Source organism: Adiantum capillus-veneris, chromosome 1, assembly GCF_014529385.1.
Source record: "Adiantum capillus-veneris isolate H3 chromosome 1, ASM1452938v2, whole genome shotgun sequence".
Lineage (NCBI taxonomy): Eukaryota > Viridiplantae > Streptophyta > Polypodiopsida > Polypodiales > Pteridaceae > Adiantum > Adiantum capillus-veneris.
In genome coordinates, this window is record NC_140931.1 from 139,567,766 (window position 1) to 139,590,026 (window position 22,261).

Below are 22,261 nucleotides of genomic sequence, written 5' to 3' on the forward strand. Positions count from 1 at the left end.
CAAGGGACGAGTGTGAGGATCTTAGTTAGGGGATACGTAAGAGGAAATCTTTCAACTATTTAATACATAAGTCAACTTGATGATACATAAGCATATCACATGACTGAGGCCCCCCCACTCTGGAGATACACGAGAGGGAAGCCCTTTTGAACCTCATACAACAACAATATGGCGACCAACCCCAAGATATTTTACATAGGGTAGCTGATAAAGTGGTAGCTTCTTGCTGTGTAGACTCGCATGCAGCAGAAGTCACATTCAACCTCTACCCGTAAACGATGTTCAAAAAATGATGGCATTCTTGAAGTGGCATCATTTTCCATTTCTTGCAATTTTCCACGTCCCGGATAAATTATTTGAAGGGAACAAATCAAACCTGAGAACTACTTCAAAAACCACCTAGAAAAGGCCTTAAAATTGACCACTCTTTCATGCTTTCAGCATGTAGTTAATTGAGGTCATGAGGGGTATGTGGGTTTCATGGCTCTGTATTCCCTGTCATTTTTTGCAAAACCAAGGTGGCTCCCTCCTCTCACGCGCTTTCCATTCTGTGTACTTGCAGCGTGGTTTAACTCCACATCCAACGTAGTGGCCTGTTGTTCTGTGCTGACGGTTGGCGGCCACTTGCTCCATAACATCTCCTTTTTCTTCCTCCCTACGTTTTCCTCTGTACCTGCCGGTGCACCACTACTCCAGTAACTTACTATTGATGGGCCCGCTTTACTACCATGAAGAAGATGTTACCTGCTCCTAAACCCTGTAAAAGGCGAGCTTTTTTAGCTCACTTACAATTGGTAATGTGTGCATGTGTTCTTGATGTATTTATCTACATAGTAGAACTTTCTATGACCTGGCCTATTGGTTGGTACTATTAAGTAATAGATCTATGGCTAAAGGCAAGGAGAAGCAGGCCATTGTGGAGCTGGCCGCGAGCTGGCCGCTCCGAATCAATCTCAAATGAATATAATGGATTCTTGTCTGGCAGAATGATGGTGTTTTGTCCAGATTGGTTTCTCATGCACATCAAGTAAATGTATGGCAACTCATGTTTTTGTTTAAAAAATTCCAATATTTACTGTTGTCTGAATGGTAAAGTTTGATTAGATTGAGATGATGGTGCTATTCCTCATACTCAGTTTGTAATGTCACTTTTGTTGTGGCTTGGATGGTGTATGCTCCTCTAAAAAAGCTTTCAATTACTTGTTAAAACATTGAGGTTCAAAGTTGTATCAATGACATTGGTTGTATGTCCCCTTCTTAAATGAAGGATTTCTTGTCGTTATACATATTATGTCCTATCCTTGGCTTGGGTAGTTTCAACATTAATGAGGATATTGCAGCATGTTAAGCTAGTTGTTTGGCGCCTTATAAAGCTAAGTCATAAGGATGATGTTCTTCATAACACTTGGTGATGAAAACCATTTGGTATTGTGGACCTACTGGTTTGGTGTGTAACTTCGGCCTGGCATAGTTTGGCACCAACCAAATGCTTGATTTTTAAATAAGGTTTCCTCTTGCAAACACTAGAAGTTGTTAACTTGGGCCTCTTTTTAAGTTAGACATAATGAAGTAATGTCATTAACACATAGGGAAGGAATATACTTGATGGTGTTAACCCTTCGAGAGTTGAATACCGTTAGTTGTTAGTTGACCAGTATACTAGTATACTAGTACTACCAACACTAGTACTAGAACTGGTAGTCTGAAACTAGTAGATTATTGATATGCCAGTATGGTAGTATAGCAGTTTCAATATATATATACTAGTACTACCGGTACCAGTACTAGCATTGAAAATCTGAAGACTAGTACTAGTATATTAAACCCGTATCTATATCAGTACACATGTTCTTAGCAGGACTCTTGTAGAATTACCTATTTCCTTTCTCCGAGTATATAACTCCTGGTTTTACATTAGTTCTTGTATTTGCGGCATGACAATATGTCTGGAAACTAGTATACGAGTAAACGGGTAGACTAGTATAGCAGTAAAGTAGCACCAGTTCAGTACTACCAGAACCAGTACTAGCACTGACAAACTGGAACTAGTACCAATACTAGTATACATGTATACATGTTTAGCAATATAGCAATATTGTTGGGGTATAAAGCCCAATGTGGTCGCCCAGGTAAGTGGACAGGCCGCCAGGTATGTACACATATTCTTTTGTAAAAACCTAATAAGAACTCACTATGCTCTACACATTACAGTAGAGCGAGTTCACCATATCGTCGTGCTCTTCTTCTCGCACTCTCTCTCGCGTCGCACTTCCGCTCGTACTCCTTCAACTGGTATCAGAGCTCAGATCGAGGCTTGGGGCAGCACTGCAGGAGGCTAGAGTCACCAGCTCAGATTGGAGTGAAATTCGACAGGCGAAGACACGGCCCCAAATCTCAAGGGCCCGGTGTGCTCAGAATTTCATTCTGAGGTCATCTCGGTCACCGTTCGGCTTCGACAAAGGTCTGCACAGGCCATTTTCGACTACGTGGTCTCGACGGGTGCAGATCCAACTCTGCAAATTTGGGGTTTTCAGCCTACGACTGCAGGTGCTGAGGATATCGACACTCCCAGAGTGTTGATTTGTGGCTGTCTACACATCGAAGGACGACTCACAGTTCTTGGAGGCGTGTCACATACGACATGGGCGCATCTACACACAGTCTGTAGGCGACATCCACTAGTTCATCAGGTAGCTTGTGTTTGCTGCTTGATATTCCAGATTTCATTCTGACATTGCAGGTACTTCCACATGGGATGTATTGTCAGAGATGATGTATGTCTGTTGAGGGTTTGCTGGCTGTGAGTCATGCAGCAAACAACCGCCGCAGCGGTTACAACATATAGTGGGAAATTTGTCGATGTATGACTTTGTGGGAAGTCTATGTACTGTCAGATTTACTGCAGCCTTTGTTGAGGGTCGAGTGAGGTTTTATTGAGCTGGGGGACTCTCGAATGTTGAGATCCTTTCGGTGATACAGGTCTTGGAGCGATCCCTCAAGCACCCTTAGATAGGCAGCTAGGATGTATTGACTGTGAGTTAGACAGTTGGGATTGCATCTTTGCTTTACTGCCGTTGAGGCATTGTCACAGTCTATGCTTATAGGACAGTGACAGGACAGTGAGAGACAGTACAGGTGCAGGACAGGTTTACCCGCAGCTTACAGTGTTAGAGAGACAGTGTTTTTTGAGCTGTTTTTTGGTCTGTTTTTAGTACACCGAGCCATTTTACAAAGGAGACTTTGCCAAAATTTCTGCAGAATCTGAAGCTTTCTTGGTTCATTTGACAGGTTGATATTGGTTCAGAGGTCAGTTTACAGGGGAAACTCTGCCGAATTTCTCCCAGAAAAGTAAACTACTGTGAAGCGTAGCTATGGCTGGTGGATCACAGGACACTGCTCTTTACAATATCAAGAAGCTGGATGGAACCAATTTCTCATTGTGGAAGAAGCAGATTTGGCACGTGTTGGTACAAAAGAAGCAGATCAAACCTATAAAGCTCAAGGGGATAAAACCAGAAGATATGGACGAAGATGAATGGAGCAAAATGGATGAATTGGCACTTTCTACCATTATGCTGACTTTGGCAGAAAGCGTTTACTTCAATGTAGCAGACGAGATGTCGGCTTATCAAGCATGGTTAAAGATGAGTGATCTTTATGAGAAGCAGAGTGCAGCTTCACAGGTATACTGGCTTAAGAAGCTTGTTGACTTGAAGATGAAAGAAGGGACACCTATGTCCAATCATCTGAATGAATTCAACACAATCTATAGTCAGTTGTCAGCTCAAGGTGTCAAGTTTGATGAACCTGTTAGAGCTATGTTCCTATTGATCACATTGCCGGAAAGTTGGGACACTTTTCGCACAGCTTTGAGTAATTCTGCACCTCCAGATGGTTTGAACATAGCAGGTGTAGAAGGAAGTTTGCTTACTGAAGAAACCAAGAGAAAGACAATGGACAAAGGCAAAGGAACAGCCTTAGTTGTCAGGGGAAGGACCAAAGAAAAGTACAAAGGTGGAAAGAGGAATCAGTCTTGTAGCAAGTCCCGCAGTGCTAAAGGCAAGAGTGACATAGAATGCTACCATTGTGGCAAGAAGGGTCACATGAAAAGAGACTGCAGAGAATGGAAAGCAGAAAAAGGCAAAGAGAAAGTTGAAGACCATGGTGAGAAGAACAAGTCCTCAGTGAAGATTCAAGAAATAAATGTGACAAACACTGTTGCAGAGGATGACAGTCTAGTGTCAGGAGACATCTACTTCTTGAAGAATACAATGGACTCAGCTCTTCTTACAGCATCTGATGGAAATGCACTGAGTGACTGGATTATAGACTCAGGGGCATCACTTCATGTGTCTCCAAACAAGGAGTGGTTTACTTCTTATGTGACCACTAAAGATCATGTTCGGCTAGGCAATGGGCAGACATGTGAGATCTTAGGTGTTGGAGATGTTCAATTGAAGTTTCAGAATGGCTCTTCTTTCACGCTGAAGAATGTGAGACATGTTCTCGCAATTACAAAGAGCTTGATCAGCACAGGTTTACTTGATGATGCTGGCTACGTCACCACTTTTGGACAGAACATGTGGAAGATATCCAAGGGTTCTATGACAGTAGCACATGGAGTAAAGTCTGGAGGACTTTACATGATTTATGTATCAAATGTCTCTAAAAATGTAATCAATGTAACCGAGCAGCCGAACGTTTCTTTGTGGCATAGCCGGTTAGGACATATGTCCAAGAAGGGAATGGAAATCTTGTCTCGTTCTGGTTATTTGCCTCGCTTTTCATTTAATGATTTTGAATTCTGTGAACATTGTCTGTATGGTAAGCAAACACAGCAGCCACATAAGCATAGAAGCAGTAGAAGAGATACACAGTTGGCACTTGTTCATAGTGATTTGTGTGGACCTATGCCTAACCTATCTCTAGGGGGAACTTCTTACTTTATGACATTTATAGATGATTACTCGAGGAAAGTATGGGTTTACTTTCTCAAGCACAAGGATGAAGCGTTTAGTGTTTTCAAAACGTTTGTGACACTTGTGGAGAATCAGAGTGGCAAGAAGCTTAAATGCTTACGCACTGACAATGGTGGAGAGTATGTTTCAAAGGCCTTTCAGGACTTTTGTGAGTCAAAAGGTATAAAACGTGAACTTACTGCTCCTTACAATCCTCCTCAAAATGGTGTTGCTGAGAGGATGAATAGGACCATACAAGAGAAGGTCAGAAGTATGTTGTCTAATGCACAGCTGCCAAATGGGTTTTGGGCTGAAGCTGTATCAACAGCTGTTCATCTTGTAAATAGATCTCCTAGCAAGGTTTTGCAGAAGGATTCAGTGCCAGAGATGGTATGGTCAGGCAAAATGCCCTCATACAAGCATCTCAGAGTCTTTGGCTGTGAGGCATATACTCACGTTCCAAAGGAATTTAGGAACAAACTTGAGCCAAAGAGTAGAAAGTGCATCTTTCTAGGCTATGGTAATTCTGGTGAGATGGGGTACAGACTTTGGGATCCCGAATCCAGAAAGGTTGTCTGCAGCAATGATGTTCACTTTAATGAATCCAAATATCATTCTAAACCAGAGAGGGTTGAGGAGATTAGAAGAGTTGTCTTCCAAGAAGATGGACCTGCACGTGCAAGACAAAATGTCAGGGCTCACGAGGAGCAAGGACAGGATAGAGTGGAACCACAGGTTGTGGCTGAGCCTGAGCCACCTATTGTGCGTAGATCTGGACGTGTCACACGACCTCCTGATAGTTTTGTTCAATCTATGAATTATGTCATGTTGACTGATTGCAATGAGCCTTCATGTTACAAGGAAGCAGTGCAAATGAAGGACTCCGGGAATTGGCAATTGGCCATGCAGTAAGAGATGACAGCTCTGCATAAAAACAAGACATGGAAGCTAGTTAAATTACCACAGGGCAAAAAGGCTCTACCCTGTAAATGGGTTTACAGGTATAAGATCACCGCTCATGATAGTCAGCCAAAGTACAAAGCAAGGCTTGTTGCCAAGGGCTTTAAGCAAGAACAAGGCATTGACTTTGATGAAGTCTTCTCTCCGGTGGTCAAGATGACTACATTGAGATGCTTTCTTGCATTGGTTGCCATATTAGATTTGGTGTTGCACCAAATGGATGTCAAGACAGCGTTCTTGCATGGTGATTTAGATGTGGAAATTTACATGCAGCAGCCAGAAGGGTTTGTTGAGAAAGGCAAGGAAGATTGGGTATGCCAGTTGTTAAAGAGTCTTTATGGCTTAAAACAATCACCGAGGGCATGGTACCATAAATTCCACAAGTTTATGCTTTCTCAAGGCTACAAACGTAGTGAGTTCGATCACTGTCTATATACAAAGAAGGCTAAGGATGGCAGTTGGCTGATCCTTATTTTGTATGTGGATGACATGTTGATTGCTGGCAAGCACTTGGAAGAAATTTCAGCTTTGAAGTCAAAGATGGGAAAATCGTTTGACATGAAAGACATGGGTGAGGCAAGTCATATACTTGGTATGCGCATTGAGAGAGACAGATCAAAGAAGTTGATTTGGTTATCTCAAACAGAGTATATTGACAAGGTTTTGCAACGTGTCAATATGGAGAAGGGAAAGGCACTGAGTGTTCCATTGCCACCATATGTGAAACTTAGCAAACAAGATTGTTCTGTGTCTGAGGAAGAACAGGCTGAAATGGATAAGATTCCATATGCGTCTGTAGTGGGTAGTTTGATGTATGCAATGATTGCTACTTGCCCAGACATTGCATTTGCAGTGGGAGTAGTAAGCCGATACATGTCAAACCCAGGCAAGAAACATTGGGAGGCAGTGAAAGGAATATTGAGATACCTGAAAGCTACAAAGAGTATGCGTATATGCTATGGGAGTCAGGAGCTAAGTGTAAAGGGTTTTACAGACTCAGATTATGCAGGTGACTTAGACAACCGAAGGTCTACGTCAGGGTATGTCTTTACATTGGCTGGTGGAGCAGTATCATGGCATTCTAGATTACAAGATTGTGTTACTCAGTCTACTACAGAGGCTGAATATGTTGCAGCATCAGAGGCATGCAAAGAATCAATTTGGCTTAATCGACTAGTAACAGATTTGGGAATCAAAGAAGAGATGCCTGTATTATATTGTGATAGTCAAAGTGCTATACAATTGGCTCGCAATCCAGTTTATCACTCAAAGACAAAGCATGTGGATGTGAAGTATCATTTCATCAGGGAAATGCTCGAGGATAAGCAACTTCAGCTTGTCAAAGTTCACACCACAAAAAATCCTGCTGATCTACTTACAAAAGGACTTCCCTCAGAGAGCTTTGCCATTTTCGCAAGCAATTAGGTGTAGGGTAGTACATCACTTCTCTACATCTCTTGTATACTAGCTTGTATAGTAGCTTCTCTCACACTTAAAAGTACCACATTGGACTTTAAGTGGGAGGTTGTTGGGGTATAAAGCCCAATGTGGTCGCCCAGGTAAGTGGGCGGGCCGCCAGGTATATACACATATTCTTTTGTAAAAACCTAATAAGAACTCACTATGCTCTACACATTACAGTAGAGCGAGTTCACCATATCGTCGTGCTCTTCTTCTCGCACTCTCTCTCGCGTCGCACTTCCGCTCGTACTCCTTCAAATATCAGTACCAAGAATAACCGTACTGGTACTAGCACTAAAAATCTAAAAACTGGTACCAATACCAGAACGAATACACCATACCTATATCAATACTAGTACACCGGTTCTTTGCAAGACTTGTATAGAATTACCTTTTTCCTATTTTTAAGTATAGAACTACTGGTTTTCTTCAGTTTTTTAGTATTTGTCGGACATAGACAGATGTTTGGGAACCGATATACCATTATAACAATATAGTAGTATAGCAGTATCAATTCCAACACTACCAGTATCAGTACCAGTACCATCACAGAAAGACTGATACTAATACCAATACTGATGCACCAGTATACTAGGATAGAAGTATAGCAATACCAGTACTAGCACTGAAAATTTGAGACTGGTACCAGTACCAGTACCAATATACTAGACTGGTAAAGGTTTGTTTATGATGGTGTAATTGGCTACCAAAGTCTATTGAAATTTCTCTTTACTTGCACAAAAAAGTTGTAACTTTGTGACATGGATAACAACTAGGATGCATGTGCATCACCTGCATAAAAAGCCAATGCTAATAGAAGGTTGTGTTGTTTCTATGGGTGTAGGTGAGGGCTACTTTCTTTGGCTCAGCTTTTTGGTGCTTTACTGTTTGGAAGATTGGCAGTTGGTTTGAAGTTTGTGAAGGAGTTTCCATCTTTTGGATGGTGTCTCATACCAACCTGTTGATATTCATTTGTACAAAATCAGGCTATCTAAGTTTGTTATGTATAATAAATCTTGAATTTATGTGGTACCTTGGTCCTATATCAATACCAATACACTGGTTCTTTGCAAGACTCATATATTATTTCCCATTTTACATGCAAGATTGTATTGGTAGGCTAAACCTACATACAAAGCACCCCTTGCTGAAGGAATATTTAATTGTACCGGTCATATCCTCATAGATGAGGGAATCGTTTGATGGGATGGGTTAAAACTATTTCCTGTCTTATTTGCAAAGTTGTACTGGTGGGCCAAAATACATACAAGCACCCCATGTCAAAGGAATTCATATTTGTATTGATCATATCCTTATAGCTTAGAAAACTTTTTGATAGATGTTTAAAAAGTGCGCATAGTGCAATTTGCTATCAACTTTTTAATCTAGAGAACAAACTTGAACTCCTTTGTAGGGGTTGTTTAAGATGTCAGTAATTGTTCTCCTTAAGGTCTAAGTTGAAGTTTGATTGATCTACGAGATGAGAGCAAAAAAATTGATAGAAAGTGCACATGCATGACACCACATGATGAGCATGCAATTAAACTTGAACTCCTTTGTAGGGGTTGTTTAAGATGTCAGTAATTGTTCTCCTTAAGGTCTAAGTTGAAGTTTGATTGATCTACGAGATGAGAGCAAAAAAATTGATAGAAAGTGCACATGCATGACACCACATGATGAGCATGCAATGAATCTCCACGCCTCGAGGAAACCTCCTTGCGCACATACACTCCCAGTTGCTCCACTACTGATGATTGTTCAAGAGAACATTATTGCTTTTGTGTGTCTCGGAGACCTGTTGTTGGAATTAGGTTTGCAAGAAAATACACATAGCTTGGAGAAGAAGAAGGAAGCTCTAGGCACACAACAGAAAGTATATTACTTAGTGTGCAGTGGAAAGATAAGATAGCCCTAGAGTGATGGGTGTATATACAATGCACGGGGGAAAAACCTCTTATTGAGGGAAAAAATGCCACAATGGTCCCCCATGTACTACATGAATATTATACATCACTACCATATGTTAAGTATGGAGCTTGATTTACCCTTTGTAATTTTTTGTGGTAAAAACGCACATTTGTAAGGCCCCCATTATGAGGAGAAGCCATCGTGCGTGAAAGAAAAATCAATCGCCGGAAACCCAAATTTTCACGGCAAAAAATCAGCGGCAACTTTAGGGGCCTCAGGGGCGGAAGCCCTCGAGACCTTTTTTTCCCTTCGCCGGAATATTCCTTGTCGTCGGGATATTATGGCCAGCCCGGCGGCCGAAAAGTGGTCGAAAAACGATCGGTCAGTTGGCCGGTGGTCGGTAGTCAATGGCCAGTGGCCGGTGGTCGGAAGTCAATAGCTGGTGGCCGGTGGCCGAATTTAAAAGTGGACTTGTCTTCTCAAGGGCAGACACACATGGGTGGATTGGAGGGTCTGATTTGGCCTTATCTACACAAGGGCGGCTACACATGGCTGCCTAGCATGAGAGAGGGCAGCCCTTTTGGCCTATAAAAGGAGGCCATTTCTACACATATTTCATAGTGTGAAGTTGATGCAACAAGGTGAGTGTGAGGTGGTGAGAGTGAAGCAAGGCGGAAGCTCTACTAAGGGTATAATCCCTTTGTAAACTACTTCTTCTTTTGAAGTACTAAAGCCATTGAGTGGCTGCTTTCCCGTGAATGTAGCCCACATTGGGTGAACCACGTATATCGTGTGTACTCTCTCTCTCTCTCTCTCTCTCTCTCTCTCTACTCTATAATCTCATGTGTGTGAAATCTATCTCTCTCCATTAAGTAATCTACTCAAATATCTATTTAGCTACGTCATATTTCCTAACACCGCATGTATATGGTAACAAATCCCCCTTGGGAGTGATGTTGTGAACGAGAGCTGGCACATAGAGTATAGGTAAGTGCCATGCCATGAGGACGTGCACATCTCTGAAGCTTTGAATTTAATAATGGAGTCTTTTTAGACTTGCCTACGGCTTTACCATTATTGAGCCATAAGAAGTCCAAAAGGATCTAGCCCTGCAACTTTGCAATATTAGACAAACTCCACTACTCTCTATAATTAACCACTTCAAGCCGTGGATGTAGATACTTAAGAGCCGATTTTCAAAGGCTAAGAGGAGTAGCAACTAAGGTTTTGAATTGCCAAAGAATACACTAAGTACGTACACAAATTTTGTTAACATGGCTGACAATAACCAAGAGAGTAGAATGAACATTGATAGCTTTGATTTTGCACATGAAGGTGCTAATGATGATGTCCCCATGTTTGTCAATTATCTCATTACTAGGTTGCAGTAAGCTATGGGCAACCCTGTTGTGCAAGACGAAGTTACTCAACAACTTTGCGCTTATGGGATTTCCTTTCCTCTCCAAGAGGAGAGAGAGCTTAGGAGGCCTCTTGAAGAGACCCCCAAAATAAAACTCTCTACCATACGAGAGGAGAAATCCAAAGAGCAAGAAAGCAATGAAACTTTAAGTTCCTCTAAAGATGTGGCTCCACGAAGAAGGCGGTCTAAACGATCGCCAACTCCTTCTAAGAGGAAAAGATCAACACACAGTCCTTCTCCTCATCATTCCGAAAGGGAAGAGAGGAAACAAAGGAAGAAAAGGGCAAGAAAGAGGTCACCCTCTTCTCCTTCTTCTTCACCTTCCTCCTCTTCCTGTGAAAGCTATGGCTATTCTCCTAGAGAATACAGGAGAGGAGGACATTGCAAATCATACCCTGCATGGCGAAGGTCACAAAAGCTAAAGAAGTTTAAAGAGGGATAAAAGAGTATTTCTTTTCTCACCTATGATGGCACCTTTGGTGCTACCAACAAAGTGCTGGCCTTTATCCAGCAATTTGATGCGGCTTTTGGAGACGAGGGCTTTACGGAGTCATCCAAGCTACACCATGTAGCTATGCACTTCCAAAAATCAGTTCGTCAGTGGTGGGCTAGTCTTTGTGGCATGCATCATGGACAACGTGATCATAAGTACACTCTGCACTAAAAGCCCACTCTACATCTACATCAACATCACAATATCCTTTCACATAATACTGTGCAATAGTTGTACTTGTATTGGACCCTGTAGTTGATTCAACCTCTTTCTTCTTAGCCTCTTTTGCCTTCAATTTCGGACACTGCTTGATCAAGTGATCATTAGCTTTACAATAATGGAACACATCTTCTTTTTTTTCCTTATCACCAGAATTCTCGGACGAATTGCTGCCAGCATAGGAACATGTGCCTTTCTACTCATAGAAGAACCATGAGAAGTGACTGCATCACTGTTACCACTTTTTCTCTGAGCAGCAATAAAGCCATGTTCAACTGCACGCTGTTTAGCCCTGTTTTTTGCTGGAAAGTGACTCTTGCCCGCATAATACATCAAACTTGACAAAATTTTGGATTTCGTTGGGTCAGAAATCTCCAAGTACTAGCAAAAGTCTAGTAAGAATATGGCAAAGCATCAAGAATAGTCTGCACAAGGGAGCTGTCAAAAATGTCTTCGTCTGCAGAAATAAGTTGCTCATTAATAGCCTTGACGCGAGCAAGGAAAGTGTCCATCTCATCTTCCTTATCCATAATCTTCAACTCCAGCTCTTTACGCAACAATGCAATTTTAGCCTCATTGCGACTTGCATAAAGACCAGCTATAATATTCCAAGCCTATTTTGTAGATTTTGATGAACGGATATGAGGAGTAATAGTGCGCTTTACAGACAACACAATCAATGCATGAGCCTGCACATCTTTTACATCCAACGAGCTTGCTCAGTCATAGGCAAAATAGCTTTGACAACAGCAATCTTGGGTCACCAACACCTGCAACATTGTCAACATTGCCTACATCCTCAGAATCAGGACGTACATCAATGCCCTCCACAATATTTCAAACGCCTTTGACACAAGAACATATTGCATCATATAAGCCGACATAGGGTAATTGTACCTATCCAATCTATCCTCAACAACAAACATCTTCAACACATATGTGTTGTTGTCAGCCATGGCAAATGCTACACCTGATGTGAACACTGTCCGAAAAGAGGAGAAACGAAGCAGGAATAATACGTGCTGTATAGCACAAACCGTAGAAGACTATAAGGGACCTGTTATGCAAACGGCAGTGACAAAAATTCTGCATAAAATGAAGAAATAGCTTGTGCAATACTGCTTGTAGTGGAAACGAAGGCCGAAATGAGCTCAAATGAAAATTCTGAGCAGACCACTAGCTTCCCCAAAGGTCTATTGTTGACATGCTAACACTCACCAAAGATCACAAAAATCAGAAAAAGTGAGGAGACGTGTGTTGGAGTTGCTCTTGACTCAGCCTCGGAGGATGCAACCTGCTCTGATACCAATTGTTGGAATTAGGGTTGCAAGAAAACACACAGCTTGGAGAAGACGAAAGAAGCTCAAGGTACACAACAAAAAGTATATTACTTAGTGTGCAATGGAAAGATAAGAGAGCCCTAGAGTGATGTGCGTATATTTGATGCACAGGGGAAAAAATCTCCTACTGAGGAAAAAAATGTCTCTATGATCCTAAGTGTGTTCACACACATCACTACCCGATAACACATGTGTGTAAATAAAGTGGATTGCTGCAAGATACAAATACAAATGTTCTTACTTTAGTACCCTACCAACCTCTCCATTGGTGCGATCAACTAGGGGGAGTGCCCATTTTCCATTGGAAGCAGTGGTGAAGCGTTGGGCAGTTTTTTCATGTAAGAGAGAGAGAGAGAGAGAGAGAGAGTCTACATAGATTTTCCTTCAATGTTTTTGCAAAATTGTGGCTCCATACTTGCATGGAGCAAACGTCGTCTGGACATTCATATGTGGAGGATAATATCTGATTCTTAAGAAGCGGATCACAAACGTTGAAAAGGGTGCACGATTGACCAAAATCCGAGGGTTTGAGATGGGTGCTAACTTCAAAAGCGCGCAAGTTAATAGGAAAGGATAAGGTTAGAGATGCCAGGTAACAAGAGGGTAAGGGTAAAGGGGTTTACATTATAAGTCAAACGTCGGAGAGAAGGTCGGGAGGAGCCGTTGCCCTTCTTATTCAAAGCCCCTAAACCTTCAGGCCAAGACTATTGTATTGGGCTTTCTTGTTCTCGTTGAACTCGGCGATACAATTGTTGTGTCTCTTTAGATTCACACTTTCACACTCTTGGAGACTTGCACGCTTGACTCTTTCCCTTCTCTCTTCACACGCAGTCGCATTGCTGCCATATCTCTCTCTCTCTCTCTCTCTCTCTCTCTCTCTTTTTGCCCACTGTTCACGCGTTTTTCTAATAATTTGTGTATGCAGTCCGGCCTGTAGTAACGCAATATCTATTTTGCTAAAGTGAGCAGGTAGTTAAGCCAGAGAGCGGCCCTCGACCTTGGTAGGCATAGAGAAGAAAATCAGCAGCTATGGCAGGTGGAGGCTTTGTAAGCTCTGCGCCAGGGGTTCGGCAGTATGCAGGGGGGATGACGATGTTTGTCGCCATAACGTGTATCATGGCTGCTAGTGGCGGCCTCATCTTCGGCTACGACATTGGAATTTCAGGTGATTATATAACTAGCCTGCCTGTGCGTTAACGTAGATCTATCGTTTTGATTAATCATGGCATAACTATGGTTTGGCTGGAAGGTTTGGTTAACTATGGTTTGGCCACTTAACTCACCGTTGCGTTTTTTTTTTTTTTTCTGTCTGCTGCTTGCGGACGGCACAGTACGTCTGACCGTATCTTTCTTGCTCCTTCGCAGGTGGAGTCACCTCCATGGATGGCTTCCTTAAGAAGTTCTTCAAGGACGTCTATGAGAAGAAGAACAGTGATAATGACAACAATGAGTACTGCAAATTCGACAGCCAAATCCTGACAACGTTCACTTCATCTCTGTACGTGGCCGGGCTGCTGGCATCCTTTGTGGCGTCGGCCGTCACGCGGCTTTACGGCCGTAAGCCTTCAATGTTGGCGGGCGGCGTCAGCTTTTTAATAGGCGCAGGGATCAACGGTGGAGCAGAGAATGTGGCCATGTTGATTGTGGGCAGGATTTTGCTAGGTGTCGGGGTGGGATTCGCCAACCAAGCGGTGCCGGTTTACCTGTCGGAGATGGCGCCAGCGAAGTATAGGGGGGCACTGAACATCATGTTTCAGCTGGCCATCACGATCGGAATCCTGTGCGCGAATATAATAAATTACGGGACAGGGAAAGTGGACTCATGGGGATGGAGGCTCTCGCTGGGGTTAGCGGCGGTTCCGGCGGCGATTATGACGTTGGGGTCGGCGCTGCTGCCGGATACTCCCAACAGCATGATAGAGAGGGGGGAGAGAGAGAAGGGGAAGCGGATGTTGCAGAAGATAAGGGGAGTGGAGAATGTGGAGGTGGAGTATGAGGACATAGTGAAGGCGAGTGAGGAGGCAAGCAGGGTGGAGCATCCGTGGAGGAACATATTGCAGAGGAGGTACCGGCCGCAACTGGTGATGGCCATCATGATACCGTTCTTCCAGCAGCTGACAGGGATCAATGCCATCATGTTCTATGCCCCGGTTCTGTTCAGTACGTTGGGATTCACCGACGACGCCTCGCTGTACTCGGCCGTCATCACCGGTGGTGTGAATGTGCTGGCCACTTTCGTCTCCATTGCGGTCGTGGATCGCGTAGGCCGCCGCAAACTCTTCCTGGAGGCTGGCGTCCAGATGTTCATTTCTCAGGTACAGAAATTCCTCCCTTGCATTTAATGCCGAATATGCCGTTAAGTTGATGCTAATCATAACAAAAAGCAGGATTAGTAAAGTTCACGTATCAAACTACGTTTTGATTTTTCAAATTACATTGTTTATTGCGTTAAAGATATCTTTTCTGTTCAATATTCTACCCTCGTTGACAGTTGGGGCCCTGGCCACTGCGCTCACACAAATTTTTCCTCCTGACGACCCGGGTCGTCCTCATCCTGCAGTGGACGACTGTTGTAGTCGTCCTCGTCATGCACATTGCCCTGCCAAAAATGGGCCTTTGCGTGGGTCCTTGCCTCTGTATTATTAAAAGTACCTCTCGTTGAAATTTTTGACAGAGCAAATGGGTGATGTGACGTAAGCTTCAAGTGGCTTTTGAAACTTGGTCCCTGGCCGTTGCTGTTGGAACTTGGAATGGGATTCTCCCATCCGCCCTTTTCCACCTGAAAGCTGTGCATTCCTAGCTGTCCATCCCTTTAGGTAGGGTTCTTATTCACAAAAGGCAAGTGCAAACTGCAAACTGCAAAGCCCTCGTTGTTGGCTTTTATTATTGATTTCATCCAAGAAGAATGGAACCGTGTACCTAACTGCAAAGTAAAAGGTTATCTTTATCAATTTGACCAGGATTGAAGCCAACCCACTCCATGGTTAAAACCCATCCTTTTGGCCTCGATATTTTTTAAGGTCAAAATCATGCGACAACCGGTATTTTTGCCAGAATCTATGGTATTTATTCGGATATATCTTTTGAACCAAGAAAACATACACACGTGCAGAAGAAGTTTTGGACAAATTCTCACAATATTTTCCACATTGTGACTTACCTCAACATCATGAGCTTATGTGAGGGAGGTGTCCCATACCTAGCTAGGTACGATTGGGGCCGGCCCTGTGGGGAGGCCGGGGTCCCCTGCCCCCAATCGTATACCTAGCTAGGTATGCGGTGCCTGTCCAGCAGAAGCTCATGATGTTATGCATTGTATGAAAAAAACTGAGAAAGACTCTGTTTTCCTACATGAGAATTTCTAAATCTTCTAGTGTATACTAGAAACCACATGTTAAAATTTTGAAAATCTATCCTTGCTGTTTGGGAGCTCCAACGGATTATATTGGTCTATAAATCCATGCGGGATTTTTCAATAATATTTTCCCAAGTTTGGGCTTTTTTTGGGCCACTTAGCGGCTGTGTACCATAGCAGTGACTCACAAAAGCATAGGAGGGTGGGACCAATGGTGAGATGAATGAGGGCTATATATCATTCAGGTCCCAAATTCAAATTCTAGAGGAATGATAACAGAATCAGGAATGATGCCAAAATCTAATGTGTTAATTATGTATCTTGAAAATTAAGGATTAATGAAAGCAGTATGTGTGAGCAGGTGGTGATTGGAGCTATCTTAGGGAAAAAGTTCGGGATGCAGGGGACGGGCCACATCGACAATGCATCAGCGATAATAGTGGTAGTGGTAATCTGCGTTTATGTGTCAGCATTCGCGTGGTCGTGGGGCCCGCTGGGGTGGCTGGTGCCGAGCGAGATATTTCCGTTGGAGATTCGATCGGCCGGGCAGGCAATTAATGTGAGTGTGAATCTCTTCTTTACCTTTGTGATAGCACAGGCCTTTTTGGCGATGCTGTGCCACTTCAAGTTCGGCATATTCCTCTTCTTTGCCGGGTGGGTGGTGATCATGAGCTTCTTTGTCTACTTCTTCCTGCCTGAAACCAAGAATGTGCCCATTGAGGAAATGGACCGCGTGTGGCGCGCCCACCCCTTCTGGGGCCGCTTCGTCCCAGCCGGTGACGACAAGCCCCGCAAGTACACCGACCTCGAGCTTGCTTCCAATGGCACCGACTCCCACACCCAGTAGTTCTTACTAAAAAAAATTCAGACATTTACTAGTAGAGGCCCTCGTTTCTTCCATTCATTTCTCTGCCTCCCTTTTCCATTCTTGTTGCCAAAAAAAATGTATTTATATACCTTTGTACATTACAATGCTTCTGTGCTTATTTATTAGTCTCGACAATGTATACCAACTTCTGCTTTTGATCATTCGCAACAATGATTTTTGCTACCTACTTTTTTTCTCTGGTTATGTCACAAGAAGTTTTGGACAGATTCTCAGAGTAATTCCCATATTATGACTAACCTCAACATCATGAGCTTCTGTGAGGGAGGCACAGCATACCTAGCTAGGTACGATTGGGGGCACGGGACCATCGGCCCCGTGAGGAGGTCGGTGGTCCCCTGCTCCCAATCGTACCTAGCGCTAGCTATGCGGTGCCTCCCGAGCAAAAGCTCATGATGTTATAAATGCATTGTATGAAAAACATTGAAAATGACTCCCTTTCCCTACGTGAGAAAATTTCTAAATCTTGTGTGTATGCAAATGCAATTTTATTTTTTTGCAAAAAATCGGGGTCTAGTGTAATTTTAGCCCCGCTATAAGCCTTCAGGTTTACTCAATTTACTATAACAATTTCTTTTGTAGTTCTTTAAGCTTTTAGAAAAATAAATTTGAGCACTAGGTTCTTGGGTCCAGTTTGTGGAGTGCATGTTTTATAAAATAGGGTTAGTCTCACTTAATTAAATTCACAAAGTCCATTGGAGTCTTCAAGTGTAGTAATAATAGGAGTCTTCTGACACACAATCACCTCCTCATGATTTTGTATGGTTGATAGCCTGTATACAAACCCCATGGCCAAAGCTTCTAGGTCGTTTATAGTTGTGGTTTTGACTACGCTGCCCTAAACCAAGTGGGAATATCTCAAGCTTTTGAATGTCTTATGCCTTCCACTTAACCCATCTTTAACCTAACTTCACACAGGTATAGTTGTTACATTGATTCGGTGTGTGCGCGCGTGCATGTGTGTGCACACATGTGTCTTTGTGTTTGCTTGCAATGTTGTTTGAATGGGATCTTCTTGTTGTCAATGTCAACTTATGGAATAAAATGTTCTTTGGGTATAATAGGTTCCATCTATTACAGTTTTGGGAAAATTACCAAAATACCCTTGAAATTTGTGAAAATTTCCAAAAGGCCGTTCAAATTTCAAAAATTCCCAATATACCCCTCGTATTTTACCATATAAGTCCTTTCAATTTCTTAAATATTTCCAAAATATGCCTCAATAATTTTGCAAACATATCTAAAGACAAGTTTTTTAGCAACTCTTTATAGGAAGATTGGTTCTCTCTCGGTAGAAGATGATAGAAGTAGGATTTTGAATGATATCGTGGGCTCTTAAGATAAAACGTTCATCACTTATTTTTTTCCAAGAAAAAGGTTCTTCTATTGCCAAAGGGGCTATATCAACATGAGGGGAGTCTCTCCCAATGAAAAAGTGAGAGATGTACAATGACGAAAAAATCAGAATATGGGAGGAGGAAACAACCACATAGGTGCCCAGTAGTGCCATCCAGGAACTCCATGGACCATGGTGTAGAAAGGACCTGGACTTTAAAGCCATAGAAATGCCTCGCGACCCTCTCACATATGGTTGGAGCTGCTCTAGAGTCTTGAACTGACCTCAATGTGTATGGATCGACCCCAACCATATAACTCATGCAATCTCCACTGGTCGGGCCTCAAACATGCAGAAGCAAGGGGCTCTCCATATGAACCAAAGAGTGAGGCTACATTGTTCCACTCTTGAGGCGTAAGTTTTGTGGCAAGCTAGAGTGTAGGCCGAACCTCTGGTATCACAATCATCTTACTAGCTGAGGACAACTTAATGAAGTGTTGGGCCTGTGAGGGTGGACCAAGCAGCAGCACCCCAAGTGTACCGCCGAGCTAACGACAGGGCTAGCATCAGCTGTAGAATCTGAAGCCAAACCTCGGTGACTCAAGCGGGTGGTTGGTCACAAGCAGCACAGCTCATCGGATGGCCATTGCAGACCAACAACTCCCAATTGCGATAGCTTGATGGGCGATGGTGAGTCTCCTCGATTGTTTGTTACCCACAAGCGCTCCCAAAAGTCTGTCAAGAACTCAGCTGTGAGACCCTCCTTCTACCAGTGACCTACTATAGCAAGGCGAGTCCCTCTCCGAGCAGCCAGTATGTGACGCCCCAGTCATGCTATGTACTAGAAGAAAGGGATCCTTGGGTGATCAGGTGAAGAAAAGGATCCTACTAAAACCACTCCCAAGGGTCCCATTGCACTCATGCCAAAGGGCGACTCTCCCAAGCCCAAAGCCTCCAATGTCCAATCTCAAGATCTACCGGGTCAAGATCATGCACACAGATCCTCCCGCTGATGCCCACAACTCAAATATGCTGAAATGTCACTTTGCTACCTTTGGTGCCTCACCCTCCAAAAACATGTATGAGTCATTAGCAAAACTCAGCATCCAAAAGCTCGTATGAGGCCAGAAATCTTCTCATCACCTCTACATACAAAAGAAACAGGAAGGGGGCAAGAAGGCAGCCTTAACCTCATGCTAGCAACACCTGATTGTGAGCACACCTCTAGAGTAGAGACCCCTCTGATCCATGCATCTGAAAAACCCATATCCTACGTATAGTGCCCTCAAGGAAATCCAAGTCAATTATGTCGTAGGCCTTCTCAAAGTCGAGAAGGAGCACCATTAGATCCTCTCCACGCAGGCAGGCGAGGGCAGTCGCCTCCCAAAAGGTGACGATGCTGTCAAGGATATTGTACTCCTTGACAAAGCCCGTTTGAGTCTCATGTATGATGCTCGCAAGGAGTGGTTGAATTCTGGGGATTGAAATGGAGCAAGCTTTGGAGTAAGCTATTTTCGAATATTGCTTAGCTGCTATAATTTGCTGAAAACGCTTGCTCATGAGGCGGTTGGAGCTATTGGAGGAGGCTTTTGGGAGAGAGATTTTTAAAATTAATTTCCCTCTATCTCCATCTCTCTCTCTCTCTCTCTCTCTCTCTCTCTCTCTCTCTCTCTCTCTCTCTCTCTCTCATCCTCAGAGCCGATGGCGAAGCTATTGTTGGAGGAGAGCCAAACTACTCTCGCTATGTCGATGCCGAGAAAATTCTCTATGCTGCTTCCCACCACGAGATGGAAATGTCAATGTCGTAGCTGCCAATGCCAAGTCGATGCGAATCGCCGATGTTGAGCCAATGCATATCCCCAATGGCGAGAAGAACGCTGAAATTTGGTCTTCAAAGCCAATCCACTCTGGATATGCCAAGAGATGTCGAAGAGAGTGTGTGTTGTCGAAAAACACCGTCGATGCCACTCTCTCTATCTTGCTAAGCAAGATGCACATGGGCGGATGTCGAAAGGAGGCACGTGATGCCTCTCTCTTTGCTTCGCGGTTGAATCGTGTGTGTGTGTGTGCACGCGCGTGTGTGTGAGGGTATCATCCATACACACACACACTTGCCAAATCCTCTCTCTCTTATCTTCTCACAACCCGAAGATTGTGTGTGTGTGTGTGTGTACACACTCTAGGAGAAGAGAAAAAAAATTCTCTCTGTCAAGTATGGCTCTGTGTGTGTGTGTGTGTGTGTGTGTGTGTGTCCAACACACATCGTCATTTGCCTTGCTCCTACCCAGAACTATCTACATTAGCCTACAATGTTTAAATTCCCCCTTCCAATGCTCAATTTGATCTGCGAAGGGCTTCCACTGCATAACTGTCAAATTGTGAGGGTCCTGAGGCCCCTTTTGGTGCTAGTGAAGGCCCCCCTTCTATTGGCTAACAGCGTTGTGGCTACCCACTTTCAAAGCTTGTATTAGCACAATTTCCTTGCCCCTTTAATGCTTGCATCCAATGCTACTGAAGGGCCCTATCCAATCTCACCTGCTTGTAGCTTCTCACTACAGTGCTCATTTTTTGCATTCAACCAATGCTTCGCTTGCTTTTAACTAACTGCAATTGCCCAAATTTTAGCTCAATCATCTTCCAAGCATCTTTTGACTCCTTGTTGCACTCCGATTCTGGCAAGATTCCCTCGTGTACTCAAGAGGAGTTGTGCATGTTGGGGGGGGGGGGGGGGGGGGGGGGGAGTCGAGCTCTCCGATCCGTTGATACGCCTTTCCCTAGCCGGATTCGGGCCTAGCTACCTCCGATCCAACGCCACCAAGCATCGAGCTCCGCCACCAAGGGACCATCGTCGTCGATCGTGGCTCTGATACCACTTGTGAGTGCACTCGTGCAGAGATGCGTGTGTGCACGGTGCAGTGCGATGGCATGCATTCGGGGAAGGGGAGAAGCAAGATCGTGCTATGCGGGTGGAGCAACCTCCAAGAATGATGAGGAGCTCCTTTAATTCTTTAGTATATGAAGAATTAGGTAATTATGTATAGTGGGCGGGCGGTTGGTCGCGGGCATAGGTGTAACGCGTTTACCCCAACACTCATCTGGCATCATGCATGAAATCATATGAAGGTCCCAAATCAGCCCAAACAACTTGCAAACTCGTGAGTGACCTTTCAATGCACTTTAGGAGCAACTTAACTATCTTTAGGTGAGTCCACACCCTTTAGTAATAACCCCCATGGGTACCCACACCCCTTAGGTGCCTTTTTCACATGTTACCACATGGTTTTATGCCACCTATACATGTAGCTAGACAAGAGGTTTTACACACGAGCATAGTTAAAGGCCCAAAACCCTTGTCCCTGCAAAAATGTGTTGGTCATTCCCTCCCTCTCTCTCTTCTATACCATCTCTAACTTCTCTTCACTTCATCTTGCAAATTGCATCTCTTTCTTCAATGTCACTTTTTTCTCCCAAAAAGTTCTTGGAGCAAAGTTTGAACCTTCTCTACCTCCTCAATCTTGTTGCATTCTCCTCAAGCTTACCAGCTCTGCATATGGCTCCATAAACCTCACTGCACACCTCTCCCTGAAGCTGAAGATCTTAAGTGTATCCTACTCCTAGATGTTCTCTGTTGCATGGATTTACCTTCCTCGACAACTTCCATGCTCATTCTTCCTCATTTAGCTCTCTAGAGTGAATGTACTTTCCTCAAACTTCTTTTTACGTTCTTCCCCATTTAGCCAACTTGCAGGTGGAGGGGCATAGCGGTGGAATTGACCATCTTTGTATACCTTCTAACCTTGCTCTTTATGCAAGTGAGACCATTGATATGCATAGATGAATCATAAGTTTTTATGTGAAGGTGGTGCTACTTCCTTCCATGGTAGTAGGTGCCTGACAACTTGAGAGCCATTATGGGAAGTTTGAG

General features: G+C 43.6%; 1 protein-coding gene across 1 annotated transcript; it reads left to right on the forward strand.

Moving 5' to 3' along the window:
• The first annotated feature begins 13,496 nt into the window (after positions 1-13,496).
• Positions 13,497-17,169, forward strand: LOC147465676 (sugar transport protein MST3-like). Its single transcript, XM_086521359.1, has 3 exons — positions 13,497-13,924; positions 14,125-15,074; positions 16,476-17,169. The coding sequence occupies exons 1-3, from the start codon at positions 13,789-13,791 to the stop codon at positions 16,959-16,961; spliced, it is 1,572 nt and encodes a 523-aa protein (XP_086377485.1). The 5' UTR covers positions 13,497-13,788; the 3' UTR covers positions 16,962-17,169.
• Positions 17,170-22,261: the final 5,092 nt, after the last annotated feature.

Excerpts from the sequence above, each read along its gene's own strand:
- LOC147465676 (XM_086521359.1), top strand. The coding sequence starts at position 13,789 with ATGGCAGGTGGAGGCTTTGTAAGCTCTGCGCCAGGGGTTCGGCAGTAT. Across the intron at positions 13,925-14,124 it reads CTACGACATTGGAATTTCAG|GTGGAGTCACCTCCATGGAT; the intron begins GTGATTATATAA and ends GCTCCTTCGCAG. Across the intron at positions 15,075-16,475 it reads TCCAGATGTTCATTTCTCAG|GTGGTGATTGGAGCTATCTT; the intron begins GTACAGAAATTC and ends ATGTGTGAGCAG.